Source organism: Eretmochelys imbricata, chromosome 2, assembly GCF_965152235.1.
Source record: "Eretmochelys imbricata isolate rEreImb1 chromosome 2, rEreImb1.hap1, whole genome shotgun sequence".
Taxonomy (NCBI): domain Eukaryota; kingdom Metazoa; phylum Chordata; order Testudines; family Cheloniidae; genus Eretmochelys; species Eretmochelys imbricata.
The window spans coordinates 137,456,015-137,477,244 of NC_135573.1; the positions used below are offsets into that span (position 1 = coordinate 137,456,015).

At 44.7% G+C, this 21,230-nt stretch overlaps 2 protein-coding genes across 4 annotated transcripts in view; both read right to left on the reverse strand.

Annotated features, from left to right (window-relative positions):
* Window positions 1-8,598, reverse strand: part of OTULINL (OTU deubiquitinase with linear linkage specificity like) — a 56,939-nt gene extending 48,341 nt beyond the window's left edge. For 2 of the 3 annotated variants that reach the window (XM_077810789.1, XM_077810780.1), the window contains exon 1: window positions 8,461-8,598. The gene's annotated coding sequence lies outside the window, so the exon portion shown is untranslated. The remainder of the gene's footprint in view (window positions 1-8,460) is intronic. The other variant, XM_077810782.1, reaches the window with a different exon arrangement.
* A 10,056-nt stretch (window positions 8,599-18,654) lies between these two features.
* TRIO (trio Rho guanine nucleotide exchange factor) overlaps window positions 18,655-21,230 on the reverse strand; it is a 189,357-nt gene continuing 186,781 nt past the window's right edge. The window contains exon 47 of the mRNA XM_077810790.1: window positions 18,655-21,088. Coding sequence (XP_077666916.1) covers window positions 20,546-21,088 — 543 coding nt within the window. The 3' untranslated portion in view covers window positions 18,655-20,545. The remainder of the gene's footprint in view (window positions 21,089-21,230) is intronic.

Here is a 21,230-nt window from a genome sequence, read left to right on the forward strand (position 1 = left end):
ATGATAAGACTTCATTGTCAGCAGCCAGTTATCGAGGTAGTGGAAAACCGATGACTGGTAGCACCAGAAGTGAACTACCACTTCTGAGAGTATCTTTGTAATACCCTTGGTATTACTGCAAGGCTGAAAGGGAGCACCTTGTATTGATAGTGTTTCAGGCCCACAGTGAACCTGAAGAACCTTCTGTGTGTGAGGGGGTTGGACATCTAGATGGAAGTAGGCATCCTTCATATTGTGAGCTGTGAACTACTGGTTTCTGTTCAGCGATGGAATTATTGATGTCAGGGTGACCATTCTGAAACACAATTTGTTGATAAAGGCATTGAGTTGTCTGAGGTCCAAGAGAGTCTCCACCTTCTCTTCTCTTGGGTGTGATGAAATAATTTGAGTAAAATCCCTCCCCGCCCCACAGTTGAGGAAGTACCAGCTCTATGGCTCTCTCAGGAAGGAGGGAATTCACCCCTTGAATGAGCTAACTCTTAACAGAATGGTCCCTGAAGAGGGATGGGAAGAGGGTTCCAGAGGTTGTGGGGAGATTAATTCTATAGTGTAGCCAGAATGAATTATGCTAAGACCTCATCTTTCTGTTGTTATCTGCCAGGCTTGGGGCAAAGCACGCTAGATAGCCTCCAGATTGGCTTTTGGGTCTCAGGGTTGATGGATGTGGCATCTACTGTGGTTCATAGCTCTCCAAAGTCCTGTCAAAAAGAATTCTTAGCGGGAGGTTGAGGTTGGAAGGAGGAGGAGCATTATATGCTTGCTCCATTGCAGCTTCTGTTGCTTCCACAGTGGTTCGTAGCCTCTTTGGTGATTTGTACCTCTGAGGTCTATCAAACTTCTTTCTCAGTACTGGAGTGTAGCTCTCCAGTGAGTGGAGGGATGCCTTAGAATTTTTCAATTGGTGTAATGATTCATTTGTTTTCTCACCGAAAAGATTATTCACTTCAAAGGGCACATTCTCCATTGTGGAATGAATTTCCCTAGGGAATTCTAAGGAATGAAGCCACGATGCTCAGCTAATGACAACAGCTGTCAACGTCAAATGAGAGGCTGTGTCCGCTGCATCAGCTGAGGCTTGTAGGGATAATCTCGCTATCAGTTTATCTTTCTCAGTCAGTCTGGAATTATGCTCTGTACTCCTGCGGGAATTTGTCCATGAATTTCACAAACTTGGAATAGTTGACAAAACTATATTTAGAAGTTAGCTCTTGGCAGTTGACTATGCAGAACTGAAGACTGGTTGAACTGGAAAAAAAGGGCAGAAAATGCCGGCTCTGAGATTCACTACAGTGGTGTTTTTCCCCACTCCCTTCTTTTGGCATTTAAACATATGCTAAAACATGTAGCCAATTGTTTGAGTACACATGTGGCTTGTTCTTAAAAATGTTCAAGAGACCAAAGAGCTAAATTTATTGTCTAAAGGCAAAAAAAGTACAATATGAAAAGGAGACATACATACCCTACTTCTGGAAAAGAAATTTACAGTGTGCTCACCTTAAATGGATCATTTGTTTCAAAGATATGCATTTGAGCTAGTAGCATTTATAGTATGATTTTACAAGTGTGATGGGGCAAGGCCAGATGGCTATGGAAAAGTAGTGGGAGATAGATATATTAGCTCCAGGCTAAACAAATCCCTGGTACCAGGTTAAGTGAAATGGAAGCTGCTCCAGGTCAGTTAAGACACCTGGGGCCAATTAATTTTCCAGAAGGCCGGGAGAATGCTAGGTTGACTGGGACACCTGAAGCCAATCAGGGGCTGGCTGAAACTAGTTAAAAGCCTCCCAGTTAGTCAGGTGGGTGTGCATGTCAGGAGCTGTGGGAAGAAGTTGCGCTGTTGGAGAGGCTGAGTAGTACACACCATATCAGGCACAAGGAAGGAGGCCCTGAGGTAAGGGTGAAGTGAAGCTTGAGGAAGTGAGGGCTGCTGTGGGGGAAGTAGCCCAGGGAATTGCACATGTCATGTTTCTAAAAGGTCAGCTACCATAGCTGATACTATTAGGGTCCCTGGGCCGGAGCCCGGAGTAGAGGGTGGGCCCGGGCTCCCCCCCCTCCACCTTTGCCCCCTGATTAATCACTGAGACTGGGAGACAACAGAAACTGTGCAAGGAAGGATAAAGTCTCCTCACCTCCCTCGCTGGCTTATGATGAAAATGCCTCAGTAGACTGTGACCCTTGTCTCTAGAGAAAGAAGGGTTACGTGGAGGGTCACAGTGAGCCTCTGAGGCTAGCGAAATCCGCCAGGAAACGCGGGACCCACAGAGGCAAGGACAGAGCTTTGTCACACAAGTTACAAAACTCTTTACATATCACTAAAATCCAACCTAACAGTTTGTAACAATTCTTTGACTACTCTGAATTCTTTGACTTGTTTTATTCTGTACTATTCTTATCTCTGTTTTGGATACTACATTCCAAACCAGTTAATAAACCGTGAAAGTACTCCTTAACTGTACTTGTTACAAAGTATTTTTGAATCTTTGCTTTGACAAGTTTCCTATTTTTTTAATTCCAAAGCTGACTTGAGCTTTGCACAATGTTGTGAACTGCTTGATATGGGTGAACAGAATTGTAGGATGAGCATAATTCATTCAGTTTACAAAACTTCCAACACTCAGGCACAGGTACAATGTAAAACACGATAATTGTTTGGGGCATTTGATGGGGCTTGCAGTATTTTTGTGTGTTTGTTTTTTGCAATGATACTGTTATGGTAGGAGTCACCAGATGGTGCAGTTATACATAGTCTTACAAACTCTTTCTGTGTGGGCCAGCAAGTTTTTAGTCTCTGAAGAAAGGTTGTATTATTGCGAGAAAGTTCTGTGGAGAGGAAACTGTTGCACACAGTAAGAAAGTTTCCTGAGAATTTAGCATTGGTGTGTGGCCTGGTCTACAATGGAAAATTAGGTTGGCATAACTATGTTGCTCAAGGGTATGAGAAATCCACACCCAAGTGGAGTAGTTAAGCCAGCCTAAGTTCCCATATAGAGAATATGTTGACAGAAGAATACTTCCGTAAACCTAGCTACTGCCTCTCAGGGAAGTGGATTAATGACAGTAATGGGAAAATCCCTCCCATCAGCAGAGGTAGTGTCTACCAGGAAGTGCTACAGTTGTGCAGCTGTAGCATATTAAGTGTAGACAAGCCCTGAGATTACTGAAAGAGGCAATTGTACCCAGGCTGTTTGTGACTGGCTGTGTGGTAGGGTTGGTGTGTGTGTGTGTGTCGGGGGGAGGGGTGGCTGTGGAGTGTAAATGAAGCAATCTACATTTAGAATAGACCCAAACTTCAAGTAATCGATTTCTCCACCACTGCGAAGTGGTCATCAAAGCCTTGCTATTGCTCACAAAGGGCTGGTCCCAGTGTCAGCAGTGGGACACTGGTGTTGGAAGAAGGGGCAACAATATGAAGCACTATTTCCTGTGATTTGGGCACTTCCTAGTACATGTGCCAGCTTGTACGGTATTAAGCTAACAAAGAGGGGCAAGGGTAGCAGTAGTGCATTACATAGCAGTTTTATGTATATAAGTGTCTGCTCCTGCCCCGATACAAGGTTTGCCATGGATTTCAGTGAAAGCAGGAATGAGCTCATCTCTCATCTCTCTCTTTGCTTTGGCAAGTTCTTGCAATTTTTGTCCCTTTAAATGGGCAAGAGTTAACCCATGCAGTGCCAATATCTAGCACATTTTAATAGTCTTAGAAACTAGTGAGAAATTTACTCAGGAGACCAAAACGCACAATCAGCAACTTATGCTATCACTAAGGGATTTTTTAAAAGAATCCCATTAGCCAACATGGTGAGAGACACTAGAGAAACAATGTGAATGCTTGACTGTTGGCAGCTACAGTTAAATATTTAGAACTGTTTAACATGAATCATCAAAAACACCTGATGAAGCAGAGAGAGTAGCTCCAGCTGATTTGCTGTGAGCCACAGTGTCAAATCAAAGTTTAGAATGCAGGAGTTTCTGGATCTCTGTTTCCTAGTCAGGCAAAAAGAGAAAATCCCTTTCTCTCACCTCTTCAAGAAACACTCCCCAGAACGATGCACACTTCTGCTGTCAGCAATAATGACAGTATATAGAGAAATAAAAAGCAGCTGCTTTTCCATTAGAAGAGCAAATCTCATTCAGCAAGAAACGGTTTCATGCGTCTCAGATGTGGGACTCACATGAACAACAACCACAAAAGAAATATACGAATGAAAATGGATGTCTTTATGCTAAGAACTGGGGGCCACGGGGAAGACATAAACGATGAACACTTGGCCAGAAGAAAATATTAGTATCAGACAGCACTGAAAGAAGCAGTGTTGAGAGAATGAGTCAGCAAATAGCCATGTGCCCCAGAATGCATATGCCCCACTTAAGAATTCACTGGAAGTCCAGCTGAATGACTGATCAGAGAAGTTAATTAGCAAGTCTGTAGGAATATTTTTCTCCCTGTAAGTCTCCTCATGTACAATTAGTGATCTCTTATTCTGAGTTGCAGAGGTAAGTGTTTTAGGCCTTTTTAATCATTTTTTCCCATCTCTTAGCAGACTTTGCTGTCTACTCTGCAGGTCGAAATTAAAATCCTTTACTAGCTCAGCAAGATGAGCTAAGCTATGAACTGTCTGTGTATGTAGGAACAGAGATAGGAAGAATGATTCTGTGATTAAGGCACTGTAATGGGACTCAGCAGAGCTAGGTTCTATGTTCCGGGCTCTGCAACATATTTCCTGTGTGACCTTGGCAAGTCACTTTACCACAGGCAAACAAAGGGGGGTAATAATAAATAGGGCCAAAACGCCAATCATCTCCTATGGTGTACTGAAGAGTACCCTCAGCACCCTTTGGTGTTCTTCAGCCCCTTTTAGTCTGAGACCCAAGCTGTGAATTTTTAGGGCAGATCAAAGCTTTCCCCAAAGTTCAGGAGAAGGGGGGAATCCAGTCTGGGGCCATCTCTGCTTTCACTATCGCTATACTACACTTCTGAGACTTCACAAGGGGTATCCTACTCAAGACCCTTAAGAGTCATAATCAAGGCCCTGTGCACTCCAAGCAAGTGGGATTGATTCTGCAAGATACCTGGTCTCTGTGGCACTCCAGTGCAGCACCTTGAGATTCAACAACTGCTTCAAGTAAATCCCATTATGGAGGCATTTATTAAAATAATTTTGAAAATGAATGATGCAATCAGTCAGCTACGCCTTGTGCTGTTTGTTTTTGATATTTTTAAAAATGACACAATCCCCACATTTGCAGATTTCAATGTTCTGCAGCTTTTAGTATTGACGACGCAACTGCATGGTAGGAATCGGCGGAGAAAAGATGTAGGAGAAACCGACAAGAGACTGTCCATTGCAGCCTACTTTTTTGTGGGGGAAGGAAGTCTTCGACACACGTTGGAGACACAGCAGGAAACGAATGAGGAACTGAGTGACAACTATCACATCTGTGAAATTTAGATGCTCAGCTTTAAAACAGTGAGGAAGATTCATGGTAGGGTCTCTCCTGTTGCTGAAATGCTAAATACGCTTCACATTCTTAAACATTCAAAAAGTTGGGGCTGCAAGGAGTTCCTGCCAACCACTCCCTTTAGTATAAATTATCATAGACTACAGCCACAGATAATACCAGTTATTCCCAAATATGTTGGAACTTCCTTCTGGAAGCCATACAGCGCAGCACTGCTGGATTTGTTGCTGCACATGTGGCTACTGCTCTGTGCGCTGCTGATGTTGTTGCTACTGGGGTCACTGTGCCATGAACTGCCCATGACAGCTGAAACACTGAGGCTATGTCTACACTACTACGGTAAGTCGACATATGAATCATAGAATATCAGGGTTGGAAGGGACCCCAGAAGGTCATCTAGTCCAACCCCCTGCTCGAAGCAGGACCAATTCCCAGTTAAATCATCCCAGCCAGAGCTTTGTCAAGCCTGACCTTAAAAACCTCTAAGGAAGGAGATTCTACCACCTCCCTAGGTAACCCATTCCAGTGTTTCACCACCCTCTTAGTGAAAAAGTTTTTCCTAATATCCAATCTAAACCTCCCCCACTGCAACTTGAGACCATTACTCCTCGTTCTGTCATCTGCTACCATTGAGAACAGTCTAGAGCCATCCTCTTTGGAACCCCCTTTCAGGTAGTTGAAAGCAGCTATCAAATCCCCCCTCATTCTTCTCTTCTGCAGGCTAAACAATCCCAGCTCCCTCAGCCTCTCCTCATAAGTCATGTGTTCTAGACCCCTAATCATTTTTGTTGCCCTTCGCTGGACTCTCTCCAATTTATCCACATCCTTCTTGTAGTGTGGGGCCCAAAACTGGACACAGTACTCCAGATGAGGCCTCACCAGTGTCGAATAGAGGGGAACGATCACGTCTCTCGATCTGCTCGCTATGCCCCTACTTATACATTCCAAAATGCCATTGGCCTTCTTGGCAACAAGGGCACACTGCTGACTCATATCCAGCTTCTCGTCCACTGTCACCCCTAGGTCTTTTTCCGCAGAACTGCTGCCTAGCCATTCGGTCCCTAGTCTTTAGCGGTGCATTGGATTCTTCCATCCTAAGTGCAGGACCCTGCACTTATCCTTATTGAACCTCATCAGATTTCTTTTGGCCCAATCCTCCAATTTGTCTAGGTCCTTCTGTATCCTATCCCTCCCCTCCAGCGTATCTACCACTCCTCCCAGTTTAGTATCGTCCGCAAATTTGCTGAGAGTGCAATCCACACCATCCTCCAGATCATTTATGAAGATATTGAACAAAACCGGCCCCAGGACCGACCCTTGGGGCACTCCACTTGATACCGGCTGCCAACTAGACATGGAGCCATTGATCACTACCCGTTGAGCCCGACAATCTAGCCAGCTTTCTACCCACCTTATAGTGCATTCATCCAGCCCATACTTCCTTAACTTGCTGACAAGAATACTGTGGGAGACCGTGTCAAAAGCTTTGCTAAAGTCAAGAAACAATACATCCACTGCTTTCCCTTCATCCACAGAACCAGTAATCTCATCATAAAAGGCAATTAGATTAGTCAGGCATGACCTTCCCTTGGTGAATCCATGCTGGCTGTTCCTGATCACTTTCCTCTCATGCAAGTGCTTCAGGATTGATTCTTTGAGGACCTGCTCCATGATTTTTCCAGGGACTGAGGTGAGGCTGACTGGCCTGTAGTTCCCAGGATCCTCCTCCTTCCCTTTTTTAAAGATTGGCACTACATTAGCCTTTTTCCAGTCATCCGGGACTTCCCCGGTTCGCCACGAGTTTTCAAAGATAATGGCCAATGGCTCTGCAATCACAGCTGCCAATTCCTTCAGCACTCTCGGATGCAACTCGTCCGGCCCCATGGACTTGTGCACGTCCAGCTTTTCTAAATAGTCCCTAACCACCTCTATCTCCACAGAAGGCTGGCCATCTCTTCCCCATTTTGTGATGCCCAGCGCAGCAGTCTGGGAGCTGACCTTGTTAGTGAAAACAGAGGCAAAAAAAGCATTGAGTACATTAGCTTTTTCCACATCCTCTGTCACTAGGTTGCCTCCCTCATTCAGTAAGGGGCCCACACTTTCCTTGGCTTTCTTCTTGTTGCCAACATACCTGAAGAAACCCTTCTTGTTACTCTTGACATCTCTTGCTAGCTGCAGCTCCAGGTGCGATTTGGCCCTCCTGATATGATTCCTACATGCCCGAGCAATATTTTTATACTCTTCCCTGGTCATATGTCCAACCTTCCACTTCTTGTAAGCTTCTTTTTTATGTTTAAGATCCGCTAGGATTTCACCATTAAGCCAAGCTGGTCGCCTGCCATATTTACTATTCTTTCGACTCATTGGGATGGTTTGTCCCTGTAACCTCAACAGGGATTCCTTGAAATACAGCCAGCTCTCCTGGACTCCTTTCCCCTTCAAGTTAGTCCCCCAGGGGATCCTGGCCATCCGTTCCCTGAGGGAGTCGAAGTCTGCTTTCCTGAAGTCCAGGGTCCGTATCCTGCTGCTTACCTTTCTTCCCTGCGTCAGGATCCTGAACTCAACCAACTCATGGTCACTGCCTCCCAGATTCCCATCCACTTTTGCTTCCCCCACTAATTCTACCCGGTTTGTGAGCAGCAGGTCAAGAAAAGCGCCCCCCCTAGTTGGCTCCTCTAGCACTTGCACCAGGAAATTGTCCCCTACGCTTTCCAAAAACTTCCTGGATTGTCTATGCACTGCTGTATTGCTCTCCCAGCAGATATCAGGAAAATTAAAGTCACCCATGAGAATCAGGGCATGCGATCTAGTAGCTTCCGCGAGCTGCCGGAAGAAAGCCTCATCCACCTCATCCCCCTGGTCCGGTGGTCTATAGCAGACTCCCACCACTACATCATATGCTACGCAACTCCAGCTGCATGAATAAAGTTGCTGGAGTCAACCTCCCTTAGGTTAAGTTACCCCAGGGGGTTGACAGGAGAAACTCTCCCGTTGACTTACCTTACTCTTCTTGTTGGGGGTAGAGTACAGGGGTCGACTGGAGAACGATCTGCTGTTGATTTGGTGGGTCTTCACTAGACCCGCTAAATCGACCGTCAGTGGATTGATCTCAGAGCATCGATCCTGGCTGTAGTGTAGCTGTAGCCTCAGTAGCAGAATTTTGTTTCTTGTGCTGGTGTACATATGTTTGTCTAGATAAGACATAGGAGCTGTTATTGGGTTGTTAGAATCAGTCTTGGCTCCACTGCACCTCATGTGCCAGTCTAACACAAAACACGAGTATAACTTTTTAAATGTGGTGACTGATTGGTAGGGAAGGAAATACAATATTTTCCTGTACAGATAACATTTCCACAAGGTGGACTTCAGACCTTAATATGTGCATGTGACAGAGAGCAGAACCACTCCCAACAATAAAATAATTTAGTCCCCTTGAGCAAACACAGCCATTTGGCACAAAATCAAATGTGTAAACATAACAAAAAATGAAACGTTAATTTAGTTAAGTCACAGTATGTCAAATGCAAATGATAATAGTGAAAGATTGCTTGACCGTACAACGCTGGCTAACAAAAGGCAGGAAATGCAAAAATTAAGATTGCATGCCTAACCTTCATTCGGCTTCTCTGCACATATACATTGCAAATGTTTAGTCATGTGATCACACTTTTGAAAATATACCTTTTGCTACAAACTTCATACACGTGTATCTCAGCTAACCTCATGGAATTAAAGATTCCCATAACGCATATGTGCAAGAGGGTTCTGCATTCAACTTTGACTTGTGCATTTCCCGGCTTTTTATTGCCGAACATTAACATTGCATAGATATCATTTTTATGGTTAATTTCTGAGGATTTTTAAAAAGGAAAAAAGTCTAAACCTGTGGCTAGAGGAGTGGCAGACAGGTGCCACACAACCGCTGTGTGGCCCCTATTTGCTCCTAGCCAAGAAATGTGCCCCTGTTCAAATAAAGGCTAGGACACTGCCACTGAAGAGGCAAAGATGATTGCTGCCTCTACTGACCAAGCACCATGATAGCGTTGCTGAGCAGACGCCGCTGTCATAATGCCTGCTGCCTTTATATTAAGGTTCTCTTTATGAATGGTTTAAAACTGGCCCCTTGTGCCGTGGAAAATTTTCCTCTTAAAGCGTAACATGCAGGCAATATGAAACGTGAGCATTTTGGCAGAGATTTTAGCCACCTAAAGGATTTGGACACGGAGCAGCCGAAGCTCCGAGACAGCTTGGAAAAATCTCAGCCTACAGTGATTGTGTGCGAATGCAGGACAAGCAGGGGACCTGGCGGAGTATTTGCTCACAGTTCTATGCAGGGGCTCCATACTGCTGGATTTACACTCTGAGGTCATTTGTCTTGTCTGGAACAACATCACCACCATGGGCAGGCTTAGAAATGATAGCAGTGATTACAGGTTTCAGGCCAAATGCTTGCTGGATGCCTGAGATAGACAGGGTGTGTGTGTATGTACCTGGCCTGCAGAGCTCTCTGTACATGAACTCAAGAACCTTATCGCATCTCAGAGATGGAGTAAACTAGGCACAGGTGTATTCGTAGCTGCAGGGTGGGGGTGGGGGAGAGCACTGAATGAGACACACCTACCTTCTAGCTGATAGTGCATATTGCTCGTGATACCATTTTGTCAATACAAGTCTCCCTACCTCCCCCTATGAGAGGCAGTCCGAATGAAGCCTTTTCATTTCAAAAATGTTTCTCTACAGGAGGCTCTGAAAAGCACCAAACTAGCACTCATTCTGCTGGGAGGAGGAGAAACCTTTCCTGCTCTTAGGCCCCTCCCTGCAGCCATCTCTACACCCTGATGTGAGAGAAGCCCCCGCACCTGATGTTACTCCCGGGGCTTATCCTGGAACCATCCATCTGCCATTTCAGAAGCTGACAGCGACCCTCTCCATTTTTTTTTTTAAGTGGAACATTTAAAAATGAAAGCTGTAAAAATTTTCAGTGTGCGCGAGCCTCAAACTCACACTGCTCAAAGTGCACACCGTTGGAGGTGTGCGCATGGAAAAGCAACAGGGTGGGCATATTGGGGAGGAAGGAGAGAAAATCTTGCTAACTATTTTACTTCCGGTGGAGTTTATCGTGGAAGTGCTGACAAGCTGCAGGCAATATCTCCTACCATTGAAAGGGCACAACAGAACCCTGAATACAGATATTTCATAGACTCATAGGCTTTAAGGTCAGAAATGACCATCGTGATCATCTAGTCTGACCTCCAGCACGTTGCAGGCCACAGAACCTCACCCACTCCTGAAATAGACCCCTAACCTCTGACTGAGTTACTAAAGACCTCAAAGTTTAAAGACTTCCTTTAAATGCAGTTCTTTTCTAAACTGAAATGGCACCAATTTCACTTCCATTATCTGGAGCAACTCTTATGCTATGTGTTAACATCAGTACCTTTAGGCAAAACCATGAGGACAAGACATTGGATGTGCTACCATCAACACAATTTATCTGACTAGGCCACAGTGTAAGAGAGAAAGGGAACCTCTGTTTATATTGTACGCAGCATACACTTATTCTACACTGTATCATGGAAAAGCCCTGACAAACCTGCAGAGAGATATTATGCCTTCAATATCTGGCCATCAGGTAGGAGGCAGGTTTCCCGCCTGCCCAGAAACTAAATGAGAAAATCCAAAAATAGAGTCAGTAACATGTTAAATAGCTTTTCTTTCAAAGTTTGAGTTGGAAGAAACATTGGCCACTGAGCAAACTTGCTTTATACTCCCCAGCCATGGAAAATAGAACCATACATTCTGTGGCTTATTCATATAGACATTCTTTCTATACAAACCTTTAGAAAATTATGACCTTTAATAAGGCTTTGTATTCCACAGGGTGTGTAGGGGGTTTCTCATATTTAATCCATATCAAGTCTGAGTGGATTTAAAAAAAGCCTGCCTCCGAACAAAATGTTGACCCACACTTCATTATTTAAACAAAACAAGATCTGCAAACAGAAATATTCAGTTGGCTGGGAGCAGACATGCAAAGCAGATGCAGAGTGTTAGTTGAGTGACGTTGCTCTGTGGGGAGCAAAGGTTCCATGTACGTCTGGAGTGATGGAAACCAGAATTCCTAGTGCTCACTCAATTGTCACTATAAAGGTGACAGACTGAAATGTGTGGAAAGGTAACTCCCTTCCTTCCAAATACAGCCCAACTGCCTCAACTATGGAACTGAAAACTCAGTTCAATGCTCTGCTCCCAGCTACCCCCATGGGAATTTGTTCGGCTAGCATATCTCCTGCACGTCAGTGGAATTATTCCCAATTTATATCAGACCAGGATTTGGCCCACAGTGGCTGCTGAAAAGCAGAGACTTTTGCAATTAGTGTTTTCTTACAGCTCGTTGAATTTTTTTGAATTTTGGGTTTTCGCTACAGAAACATGGGATTTTTCACAGAAAATTCCCATTCTTTCACCCGGCTCTTAGTTTGTATGTTCTTGATGTGGAGGCCTCATTCCTGAGACTTCTCACAGGCAGCACAGAGGTCTGCCTCGTTTTCCTGCTGGCAATGTCTTCCATTACACGCCTGCACATTTTCTAGCCGTGTTTAGCACCTGGAGAGGGGTCATTTTGCAGGGGTTAGGAAAGATAAACAAGGTGATTAAATTCCTTAAAATTTGCTTATTTCAGAAATTATGCAAATCAACAATACAATGTAAAGATGAAGCCCCCCCACTAATCCAACATTTACATTACTTACCATGTACCACCGTAACTGGACAGTTGCATCACGTTTGCACAAACCGTAAAGTTTCCTCTTCGCCTGTGCCAAAATTGCATCATCCAAACCCAGAAGTCCCTCTGAATGCCAGCAGCACAGAATGGAATCTCAGCCTTGCCTGCTATGGACGCTGCTGATCCTGTGGCATTTGTTACTACAAATAGGGGACTATTCTGTTATCCTGCACCTCTGTGCTTGGTTTGGTTATCACCCTCCCATCCCAAAGCCTCTGTGAACTAGCAGGACATTTATAGCCTGTGCAACATCCTCTTAGCATGGATACCACAACCCATTCTGGGCAGCCCAGGTCTCATCTCCCTTAGGATTATTACTTTGTCAAGGGAAGAGATGATTTTTGGACATAAAACATCAGGGAGGTGCCCTATTCTCTCAGACTTTCAACGTGAGTTAGACAGCTACTATTGGTGCCTCTGAGAATATCCCCCAAGTTGACATCCTCCTCCCTCACCACCTCTCTCATATCCTGCTTATGACCTCACAAGCTCATTGCAGCAACTTTACCCTGTCCCCATCTCAGGAGTGCTGGATGCAGCTGGCTAAGGCCAGTCAGGCTGTGCTGCTAATTTACAGTCAGTACAAATGTAATCAGCAGACAATTGCATTTTAGAGACCTGCAGGGAGAGGTTGGATAAATCAGCTATTTATCAGGTAGTCATAAAATCCCAGACCAAATACTTGAACACATTTGGATCCTGGTGCCCAAAGGGATCTGAGTGGGCAGACCCTGGCAGACTTCAGGTGGGATTCTGGAAAAGGTGTTCGAGTCCACACATGGAGACCCTATATGTGTGCATGGGGATGGTGGGAATCATCGCCTTTACTTTGTACTTACTGGCATTTTTTGGGGGGGGGCTGCTGATATTGTCAACCCCCTCAGAACACTGACAACAAGTGTTTGCCCACAGCAGTAGTTCTCAACCCTTTTGTATACTGACCCTCTCTCCCACCTGGATGCAAACCCCTTTCCCTTTAAAAAGTTGGGAAGAGCAGGATGAGCTGTGTCTCCTGGTTGCTGCTCCCAGGTCAAGAACCCCTGCTCTAAAGGTTGGTAACTTTTCATCAGACACTCCTTACCTCAGCTGCAGCGCAGGTTCATTGAGAAGTTACGCCAGTGCTATTTACCTATGGGATGGAGCATTGGCTTTGGCAAAACTGTTGGTCTGGGTACATGCAGAATCCTACCTCCATATGCTTAACACTGCACTCAACCCCTTCCCTGTAATAGGTAAGTTAATAATGAACATTCAGAATAAAAGTTACTCAGGGGCTTCCATTGCTCTACCGATACAGGAAAGGTACATGAAGTATAAATCACTTCCTGGACTGGCGATGAGATGCCCCTCCCTTCCATCACCAGTTCTACCACCGCCACAACCGATAGACATTCAAAATGGAGTTCTATTTTGGCACCCATCCATAACACAGCAGCAACTGACTTCACATTAATACCATTGCCGCCTTCCCCTAGCCTTGGCTTCTCACTAACTGGACTCACCCAATGCCACATCATCCTGCATGTACCACAGAGCAGCACGGTACTGTGCCTGCTACTCATTTTTCACTCACTAGGAAAGTGGCTGGCTTTCTGCCTCTCTCTGATGGACGACTGCCTGGGATCTGCTGGCTGTGGTGCTTGACCTCCCTCCAGCCAGCTGTTTTTGTTACTCCCTTCCTATGCTTGTGCACACCAGCACCTCCCTCCTCACCACCTTCATTTGATGGGTTCACAACATTTTTTCTCTCTGCCACCTCAGGCTAGGGTATCTGGTGTCTCATGATAATGTTGTGGGGTAGACATTCTCAGACCACCACCAGGCTTTTGCAGAGACCTGACTCTCTTCTTCTTCGTCTCTGCTCACCCGCGATGAAACTGGACTCACTGGATCCACTCTGACAGCAGAGGCAGGATAACACTCGGTACAGAGTCACAACAGGATCCATGAAATTTGACCACAACTCTGAACAGCAACTTTATCTTTTAACATGATGCTTGTGGCTAAGTTGGCGTCCTTCCCATTTCTGGAGACATTATCCACCTTGAGAGCCCTCAGGGTTATGCGTATCATTCGTTATACCCAGCACTGATGGGAAGTGGGCTATATGACAGAATTCACACATTATCTAGATGTGCTTATTTCTCTCTGTCAAGGTTCCTCCCCCACGCTGAACTCTAGGGTACAGATGTGGGGACCTGCATGAAAAACCTCCTAAGCTTATCTTTACCAGCTTAGGTCAAAACTTCCCCAAGGTACAAAATATTCCACCCTTTGTCCTTGGATTGGCCGCTACCACCACCAAACTAATACTGGTTACTGGGGAAGAGCTATTTGGACGCGTCTTTCCCCCCAAAATACTTCCCAAAACCCTGCACTCCACTTCCTGGACAAGGTTTGGTAAAAAGCCTCACCAATTTGCCTAGGTGACTACAGACCCAGACCCTTGGATCTTAAGAACAATGAACAATCCTCCCAACACTTGCACCCCCCCTTTCCTGGGAAATGTTGGATAAAAAGCCTCACCAATTTGCATAGGTGACCAGAGACCCAAACCCTTGGATCTGAGAACAATGAAAAAGCATTCAGTTTTCTTACAAGAAGACTTTTAATAAAAATAGAAGTAAATAGAAATAAAGAAATCCACCCTGTAAAATCAGGATGGCAGATACCTTACAGGGTAATTAGATTCAAAAACATAGAGAACCCCTCTAGGCAAAACCTTAAGTTACAAAAAAGATACACAGACAGAAATAGTTATTCTATTCAGCACAGTTCTTTTCTCAGCCATTTAAAGAAATCATAATCTAACACGTACCTAGCTAGATTACTTACTAAAAGTTCTAAGACTCCATTCCTGGTCTATCCCCGGCAAAGACGGAATATAGACAGACACACAGACCCTTTGTTTCTCTCCCTCCTCCCAGCTTTGAAAGTATCTTGTCTCCTCATTGGTCATTTTGGTCAGGTGCCAGCGAGGTTACCTTTAGCTTCTTAACCCTTTACAGGTGAGAGGAGCTTTCCCCTGGCCAGGAGAGATTTCAAAGGGGTTTACCCTTCCCTTTATATTTATGACACTCTCCATGGGTAAGGCTGTGTGATAATTGCTTTCCTCTCTGTGGCAGTCAGGACATCTTCCAGGTAATAGTGCATAGCAGGGTGGTGGAAGGCAAGACCAACTTGCTAGTATGCCCAATGCTGTGGTGACCCTATCTGGAACTAGGAGGGCATGGCTCCTATGGAATTGTCTCCAAATCCTCCTGCAGATTATCACAAAGATGCATGAAGACTTAAAAGATGTAGTCCAAAGGCGCAGATTCAGTGTGCCTCAGTGAAGTCAAGGAAGGTCCCACGGGCTCTCAAATCCCGGTCAGAAAGTAATGGCACTCCACTCTTTCTAGGCCGAGTAAGTCTTGGCCACCTCCTCCTTTCTGTCAAAATACATCTAGAAGTCATGCCTATAGTCAGAGGTTGGTACAGCCAGAGGCGGATTTACAGTGAAACACAGAGTGCCCTGGCATGGGGCCCCCCTACGACAGGGGGCCACAGGGCCGGGCAGTTGCGGAGGCAGAAGCTTGGTCCTGCCGGCTCCTGGGACTCCTGCTGCAGGCTCCGCACCCATCAGCCAAACTCCCTCCTCCCCCGAGCACGCCATGTTCCCAGCGCTCCTCCCAGCGCTGCCCCCACTGCCAAACAGCTGTTTGCTAGCGCTCCAGGAGGGAGAGGGAGGAGCGGGGCCGCAGCACGCTTGCTGGAGGAGGCGGAGAGGAGGCGGGGTGGGGCCTTGGGGAAGAGGGTGGAATTGGGGCAGGGCGAAGCAAAGGTGGGGCCCCCGCACTCCCCCATCAGCCGCTCAGGGCAGGGGGCTGGGAGCATCCCCATGACCCCATCCCTGACTCCTGCACCCCCCCACATCCCCACCCCCATCCTGAGCACCAAATGGGAGCTCCTGCACACACACCCCACATTCCCACCTGCACCCCTCGCACCAAATGGAAGTGGCCCCAGGTAAGCGTTCCACACCCAAACCTCCTGCCCCAGCCTTGAGCCCTGTCCCGCACCCTAACTCCTGGCCAGACCCTGCACCCCAACCCCCTCCCAGACCCTGCACCCCCAGCTGTGACTCCTGCATCCCCTCACACCCCCCAACCCCCCTCACTCCTGCACCCCCCCCCACCATGCCCACCCTGACTCCTGCACCCCCCCACATCCGCACCTGCACCCCTCGCACCAAACAGGAGGTGCCCCAGGTAAGCGCGCCACACCCCAACCCCCTTCCCCCCCGCACCCTAACTTTTTTTACATTTTTAAAATAAATGCTCTTATCCAATGCGCTTTCCAATCGTTAGCTAATGGTACAAACAATATTTGGAAAGATCATTAAGTGGTCCGCCGAGACCCTCAGTGACTTTCAAGTGGTCTGTGGAAAAATAAGTGAAGACTACAAGAACAATCGAGGTACCTCACTTTATTTTCATTTACTTGCTATTACTTATAAGAGGAGGATGAAGAAAAAAAGAATGAAAACACTGGGGCAGGGAGAGATAAGAGAGAATATTTTTTTTCTTGGCTGGGTCCCAAGGAGGGACTCCAGAAATGAAGCTGAGCCCAGGGCCCCACTAACTCTAAATCCGCCACTGGGTGCAGCACCAAACCTCAAAGTGCACCCTCTTCCAGACCCGTTCCCCGCCCCATCCTTTCCACTGAAACTCTCCTACCCTCCCCACACCCTGCAGCATTGCCCTAGACTATAAACCCCATATTAGCTGCTCTCACCCAAGCTATTTGCCTTTTTCCTTCAGTCAGATTGCAGTGCTATTTCCAGGCATGTTGTGTGCAAACCAGCTGATGCGTGCTTGTGTCTGAGGGGCTTAACTTGCCCCTGTAGGCCTAATTGTGCTAATTTGGGACCAAGGGTGCATCTGCACTGTAATCTGAGGTCTGACTGCAACAAGCGTAGTCATACCCAACATAGCTTTGATCTAGTTAGTGCAAATAACAATAGCAGTGAAACCGCAGTAGTGTGCACTTGAGTTCAGGGACCCGGGCTTGTTCAGGCCATGCTGCCTCTGCTTCACAGCTATTGTTATTCAAGCTAGCTAGGTCACGCCTACTCCTGCTGCAATCACACCTCTGACTGCAATGTGGACACGCTCCAAAACTTGGGTAAATGTGTGTCTGGGGGACCTCTGAGCACATCTGAACATTCCTATTGAATAGCCTTAAACAACCCCCTTGGAGTGCTCAGCCTTCGAAGTAAGCAGGGGACTGGGGTACAAATGAACGTTCTCTTTGATTAAAAAAAAAACAACAACCCTGAGCACCCAAACTTGTGCAGACTTCTAGAGCAGGGCCTGTGCACCCACAAGTTCTCTGCCACTAATATTAGTTGAAAGGAACGCATTTTTGTCACTGAAACCCACCAGGTGAGTAATGTCTACACATACTCTACTTGGGTTAATCCTCTTCCCCACTGTGGTTTATTGCCAAGCCTAATCCATTTTCCTGCTCAACAAGAAGAGGGGCAGGTGTGTAATCACAGAGCAGCAAGGAGCTTGAGCGTTTATAACAGAAACAACAGGTTGGGATGGCGTATTTTATTTTCATACCCTCGAAGAGACTTCAGGCTGTTTGCCCTGTCAGATAGATCTCTGAATATTCTGTATGTTTATTTCTGGGATTTCCATGGCAAATTGTGCATGGGGAAGGGAAGTGGGTGCAGGGAAGAGAGAGAAACAACTAGTTTTTGAAGCTGGGCAATATACTATCCTGAAAATCAGGAATTCAATGAATTGATATGCAGAAGTGCTACATATTGAGTTACGGACCTTTAAATTCAACTTTGAATTGCAAATAAGGTAAGGACAAGAAGTGTACATATTCAAAAGCTTTCCACCTGAATCCTTTGAAGGATCTAGATGGAGTTACATCAGCAATAATGAAACCATCCCTAGATTAAAACGATTTTCCTCATGGGTAGCATGCTCCAGATTAAATATAAGAGTGACTGGAATATACTCCATTTTATATGATTTAATTTTGATCCTTTGGTTTCTTGATAAATTGGCAATGTGGCCCTTAATTGGGTGACGTCTGGCTGCAACTGTTGTATCCACAGTTGCTCTAAAGGTATACAATGCAGTGACAAACAAGTCCCAGAAGGGTAGCTAATCAAATTATCTAATCATGTGGGAAGACAAGGATACCGCAAAGCACTCAACACTTAGAAGTAAAGGGCAAACAGTATTTTGTGGGGCATACTCCCGGCTTTTAAAATAGGCAATTTAAATCTCATTCTATAGCAAGGAACTATTGCTGTAGCTTCAGTGCAGAGCACCACTGAAATATAGGAAGACCTAGATCATAAGGTCTTAAAACAAGAGAGATCAGACAAATATGTCAAATATGTTTAATTTTTTTTTAAAATAACTGATGGCAAAATAAAATATTTACATCACATCATACTGTTTAAACACATAACGTCACTGTACAAAGAAATATACATGCAAAATAAAGTAAAAATTTAACTGAAATAATAGAGGAAAATAAACACGAACAAGATGTTATGAGGTTGGTACGAATACACATCCAGTTTTGAATTCAATTTTCTTTTAAAAAGTTTCTGTACAACTTTACAAAACAAACAAAAAACAAACAAAAAGGAATAAATAGAATACAATGGAAGCGGCAAAGCTTAAAACTAACCAAAGCCAGTTTATGGCTTAAGACCCATATATCTAACTAGTGTGGGTTGCAGGCTTAGTTTCCTTATTAAACATGGCATTTTGCACAGAGAAACATAGACGACAACACATCCATGTGAACTCCTTGATGCACAGAAAACCATCTCTGTCTTTTTAAATATTTCATCACATGTTAATATTACCTCAATCTTAAAAACAGTTACATAAGATACAATTACATTACGTGTCAGGTCTTGTAACCACTACTGCTTGGATGTATTTCTTCACCAAAGAGCAAAAAATTCATTCAATTATTGTACAGAAAGCAGTAAACGCAGATTTGAAAATTCTAAAAAGTCGTAAATGTTGAGACTGATTTTGGGAAAGTAATACTTTGGCATTTTGAATAATAATATAATAATAATTTTTTTAAAAATGTCACCCTATTTCATATTCAGTTTGTGATTTGGGTTATGAATATCTAATTTATTTATTTACAATCCTTAAAACTCACTAGATTTTTTTTTTACTAAGTTTTATGCTAAAATCTCATCTTAAACTAGTAATGACAGTGTGATACAATATTCCCTCCCTCACCCGCCCAGAAACCCCAAACACACAAACAAAACCATAAAGCTCGCCGTACTAAGTATGTGCTTTTTCTATATATTTATTACAGTTACAACAGAGGTCCTCATAAATAGTTGCATAAAATGTTAAAGCCACAACATTGCACATGATATGAAATAAAACAAAATCCCAAATGAGTGCATTTACAGTATTTTCATCCTGCTGTATACTGCTCGACAATCAGATTGGCAGGCTGGGCACCAACCCAAAGTCCTTTTCGAATGGGACAGCAAGGGCTGACCTGAACTGAAGACCCGCACAGTGGTATACCACCATTTAGGAAGGAGGGAGAGGGGGAGAAAAATTACAAACCAAAGGCAGGTAACAGTCTATATACAAGTAAGGCCTACATTTTATCAGAGCAAAACGATTCATTCTATTTGTATGCAAAAATTTTGAGGTTGGATGCACTTAAAAGCAGAGTCTGATCTCAGTGCACTGCTATGTGAGATACATACAGGCGAGGCAACTGGAAAGCTCTAGGACCAAGTGAAAAACGGACATCAATGGAGGCTATATCAATGGGCAGCCAATTTGGTGAGTCTTCTCCAGGTGTGATTTGATATTTGTCTTTGTTTGTTCGTTAATACCAGTGCTTTGAACATAGGCATTTATTTCCTTGAACACATCTTGAAAATGATAGATCAGTTCATTTGCAAAATTCTATCAGTTTGTTTTTTTAAAAAAGTGTTTTTTTTTGTTTTTTGCAGAAACCTGAATAAAATACTGTTACTGTAACGCTCTTGACTGCCTTTCACAGAGTACAATGCTATAGTTCTCCACCTCAGCGTAGTTTGCATTGCTAGTCCCAAGTACTACTCTGTGCAGGTTTACTTGGAATGCATTTTCACACGAACATTCTAGCAACTGATTGGCTCTATTTGTTTTTTTCTCCAAAATTCAAGTCAACAGCTGATTGGCAGGAGATTTCTATCTCCAGTTTGATTGGCAGGTGAAAGAGAATGAGAGAGAATTTCAAGCGAGGTCAAACTCTTGGCAAGAGCCTGCTCTGTAAGAAGTTTTTAATGCTACGAATGGGTCGAACATCATTCTGGTGTTTTCGCCGCTCAATGAACGAAGTCAGTCTGGATATGTCAATGCTGTCAACATTTTTGCTATTCCCCAGCTGCAGCCATTGCTCTTGAAGGGCCAATGCAGCAGAAGGACGCTTGGCCGGGTCATCCTGAAGTAGGAAACATACAAAATCTTTGGCCTTTTGGCTAACTCCTTTGAAGTAGTCATCTGGGAAACTAAAGTCTAAGCGGCAAATATTCAGGCAAGTTTCCTCTACACTTTCATCCAGGAAAGGAGAGACGCCACTAAGAAGGACATATGTGAGCACTCCAATGCTCCAAACATCTGAGGTGAGGGAGACAGGATTTCCGAGGATAATTTCAGGAGCTGCAAACTCTGGGTTCCCAAGTAACTGGTGGATATAATAGGTGGTATTGAGCTGGACGGCATCTCCAAAGTCAGCCAGTTTTATTGTTGGCTTAGCTGAGCTCTGATCCACCAGAATGTTTTCAGGCTAGAAAATACAAAGAGAAAAATCATACCCATCTTTCAAATAAGTCTAGCACACATCTAACGCCCTAGTTTACTGCTTCCCCGCCAGCGGGGTCAGTTGGTGAGCACAGCAAACATTTACAAGCTAAGTGGATTACAATGGT